General features: G+C 45.8%; 1 protein-coding gene across 1 annotated transcript; it reads left to right on the top strand.

Annotated features, from left to right (window-relative positions):
* Nucleotides 1-329: 329 nt before the first annotated feature.
* On the top strand, nt 330-2,366 carry SARC_01676 (hypothetical protein; the record flags this gene model as incomplete). Its single annotated transcript, XM_014304577.1, has 3 exons — nt 330-431; nt 1,429-1,659; nt 2,139-2,366. Coding segments are annotated over 3 exons (561 nt in total), but the record flags the coding sequence as incomplete, so codon positions are not given.
* Between the last annotated feature and the right edge of the window lie 1,157 nt (nt 2,367-3,523).

Here is a 3,523-nt window from a genome sequence, read left to right as displayed (position 1 = left end):
TATATATAAACACACACTTATGCACCATATCTTTATGTGAATATATGTATAGACCTATGTGTTTATCAAGATCGAATTGTATGTTTACAAGTATGATTGGACTTAAATTTATCCATATAAACGTACATATACTTGTTTGTCTTCAATCACATGCAATTAGATACAGTTATCCTCGCTTGTTAGTTGATATACGCTTGTTGTATATTTCTATATTTGATCACAGATAGACAAGACATACTTGTGAATGCGAGCATGTACTAGTGAATATGTGCGCTTCTCACTCTGACACATTCGCGTGTACTTTAACACGTGCACAGACGTCAGCTCCCATGGTAGTGCCCGCTGTGGTATACCTGGTAATGAATCTGCTCAGCTATGTAGCTTTGGAACGGATAGATGCTGGACTCTTCACCGTTTTCGCTCAGTGCAAGGTAGGTACAATGTAAGCACATGACTGAGTGTATAGTAGGTACAATGCGAGCGTTTGGCCCAAGGCGTCTAAGAGAATTATATGCCTACAGAGGTGTAGCCGTGTAATAAAGGTGACGTACTTTTCGAAGAGGTGTGGCTTGATGTGTACCATGTGTGAAGTTTTGTCCTCATTTATGTTGTCCAGTGACCCGAAATATAGGGCAATGGGTGCAGCTGTACGTGGTCTAGCCTGTCCACAATAGGCCGCAGTTCACAGTTCTCATTTGCATGTGTGTCTGTATGTATGTGAACGCAGTGTTGGCGTGTCATCTGAGTGTGTGTGCGCGATGGCGGAAGTTCATCGCCCATCAGGGTGAGCACTCACGCTCCAATACACTCACCATACAGAAGCATAGTTAATGATATAGACACTGTCCGATAATGAAGTGGGCCTGGGCTTGTTCTGCCCAGACGACGCCCCTTAAGTAGGACATGTTAATTTGAACCGAACCCTTGTGCACGTCACTGTACCTGCGTTCTGGGCGACGTGCTCTCATTCATGTGGTTCTGTGCCGTTTGATACATGCCTATCACTGAGGCGTGGTTGCCATGTCACACGGCAGGTCCTTTGCATGGTCTCTTTGACCACGTTAAACCCTCCGCGTGTATGTTCATATCTACGTAATGAGTACGAGACCACAATCACCGCATGTCATTGTTCGTCACAGGCTTTAGGAGTTCTCCCCGTGAGTTGTTACCACTATATACAGTACCAGACAAACAATAACGACACTAACAAACAAGCTTCAGTTGTGCACAACCAGCTTCACTTCCCTTTGCCCTGTATAGTGTTTCTGGCTGTGAGCTGGAAACCCCCCTATGTCACCACACCAAAACCCAAAACCCTGAACCATATGCCACCACACCACACTCAAGACCATATACAACCTCACATTCGACAATATCCCACATACTCAACACGTGATAACTGTCCCATACACTCACCTCTATATACAGGTCCTATCAACAGCCCTGTTTGCATACTTTATAGTGGGCAAGAAACTCGCGGCGCGGAAGTGGCGTGCGCTGTTGCTGGTAGTCTCTGGTGCCACACTCATCTCCTTGGAGACGAAGCCTGTGTCTGCGAATGCCTTTGACGACGGTGTGAGCTCAGAGTTCATGATTGGCATCACTGCGGTGATGGGCGAGGTCTTACTGTCCGGGTTTATAAGTGTCTACTTTGAGAAGGTATGGTGTGGAGGGCTGTATTCATTTGGCGCAGCTTACTTATCGTCTGCCTTTAGATGGTGTGATGTGTGGGACCGTAGGACTGTATGCACGCAGAATTGCCATCTATTTTGAACCTTGAAAAGGATATACTGTGTGGAGTTGTATGACTGTTGGGCGTAGACATAGCTAGTGTGTACTTTTCAAAGGCACAGTCTATGGCAGAATATACACTTACATACAAACGCGTCCGAATTTATGAGTTTAGTGGGGTTGTGTTGCTCATGCACACACTGTGCATATGACAACGAAGCTCTACGTGCACCGAATGACTTCCGTCCAGGTGCACCATTTCCATACCCTTTTGGACTTTTGGACTGTTGTCCTTCTCATGCTGTGTTCTGTCGTACGCCTGGGCTTTATCATACGGGACCAGTAGTTTGCTCCCTTTACATATGTATCAAAAGACCTGTATCTCATGTCCCGTTAAAATGCCATAGGTGCTCAAGAAAACCACGTCGGCCGTGCTCCTGACTGTGTGGGACCGGAATGTCCAACTGGCCATATACTCCATCTGCATCTACCTACCTATTGCCATGTACCACTCTCCCGGATACGTGAATGTGCTGCACGGCTGGTCCGGGGTCACCTGCTGTGTGGCCTTTCTGGGCTCGGCAGGGGGCATTTTGGTGGCCTTGTGCATACGGTACACTAATGCGGTGGATAAGGTAGGGACGAGTGGCTTGCTTGATTGATTGACTAGCGGTATCTCTCAGCTGTATTTTCTAATTGGTTAATTCTCTTTTTTTAAGGGGGTATACACATACGCCTTTGACGAGCTTACGATGAATGTGCACGGTTCACTCCTAGTACTCGTTAAAGGTTAAAGTTAGACCACTACACTCAGAGCCTAGATCCCCTTAAGTAGTACTACTCACTTACACTTGTCCTTCAGATGCATGGGTACTGTCTTTCGGTTGTCACACCTACGCCGCCATTCATCTCCAATGAGACATTCTTGATTTGTATATGATTTCACATTCAGTTGTGTATCTGTACCGTTGCTGCATTAGTATGCACATACACATCTCACACATAGGCTACGTTTAGTAGTATCATACATGATAAAGTATCTGTCAATCAGTGCCGGTGTCATCTCTCGATTATAACTTCTCATTTACTCCTTGTTGTTAAATTTTAACTCTTGTGTATTCCCATTGGACCAGAGCATAGCCACGAGCGGTTCCATTGTCGCCACCACATACCTGGGCTACATGTACCTGGGCGCCAAGGCCAACTCCATAGTGTGGATTGGAGCGTTTGATGTGATACTGGCTGTGTTCAATTACCAGGACAATGGAGACCCGCCCGTTGAAGACAAGGACAGTCAGCAGGCCAACAAGGCGCAGTTCAAGGTACTTTCAGCATACACAGGCACACGTAGCATACACAGGCACACGTAGCATACACAGACACACACGCTAACACATTGGTCAGCGTATGCGCGCACAAGGCGGGGGGGCAAAACAATGAACAGGCCTAGCGCTGAACATCTTGTAATTTGACTGTTCTTTTTACTTGGGATTTCTGTAGCGGTGTTTGATGAATATTTTTGTGGGTGTCTAGTCCACATATCTATGAGCTTATCTTTGCTTCCTTCGCATTTAGTCCATATACCTATCAGCTTGTCTGTATTTCCTTCGCATCTAGTCCGCATATCTATAGCTTATCTCTGCTTCCTTCGCATTTAGTCCACTAACCTTTGAGCTTATCTGTAATTCCGTCGCATCTAGTTCACATATCTATGAGCTCATCTCTGCTTCCTTCGCATTTAGTCCACATACTATGAGCTTATCTGTAATTCCCTCGCATCTAGTCCACATAT

The sequence above is a fragment of the Sphaeroforma arctica genome, assembly GCF_001186125.1.
Source record: "Sphaeroforma arctica JP610 unplaced genomic scaffold supercont1.69, whole genome shotgun sequence".
In the NCBI taxonomy this organism is placed as follows: Eukaryota; class Ichthyosporea; order Ichthyophonida; genus Sphaeroforma; species Sphaeroforma arctica.
This window is presented reverse-complemented; position numbering and strand designations above follow the sequence as displayed.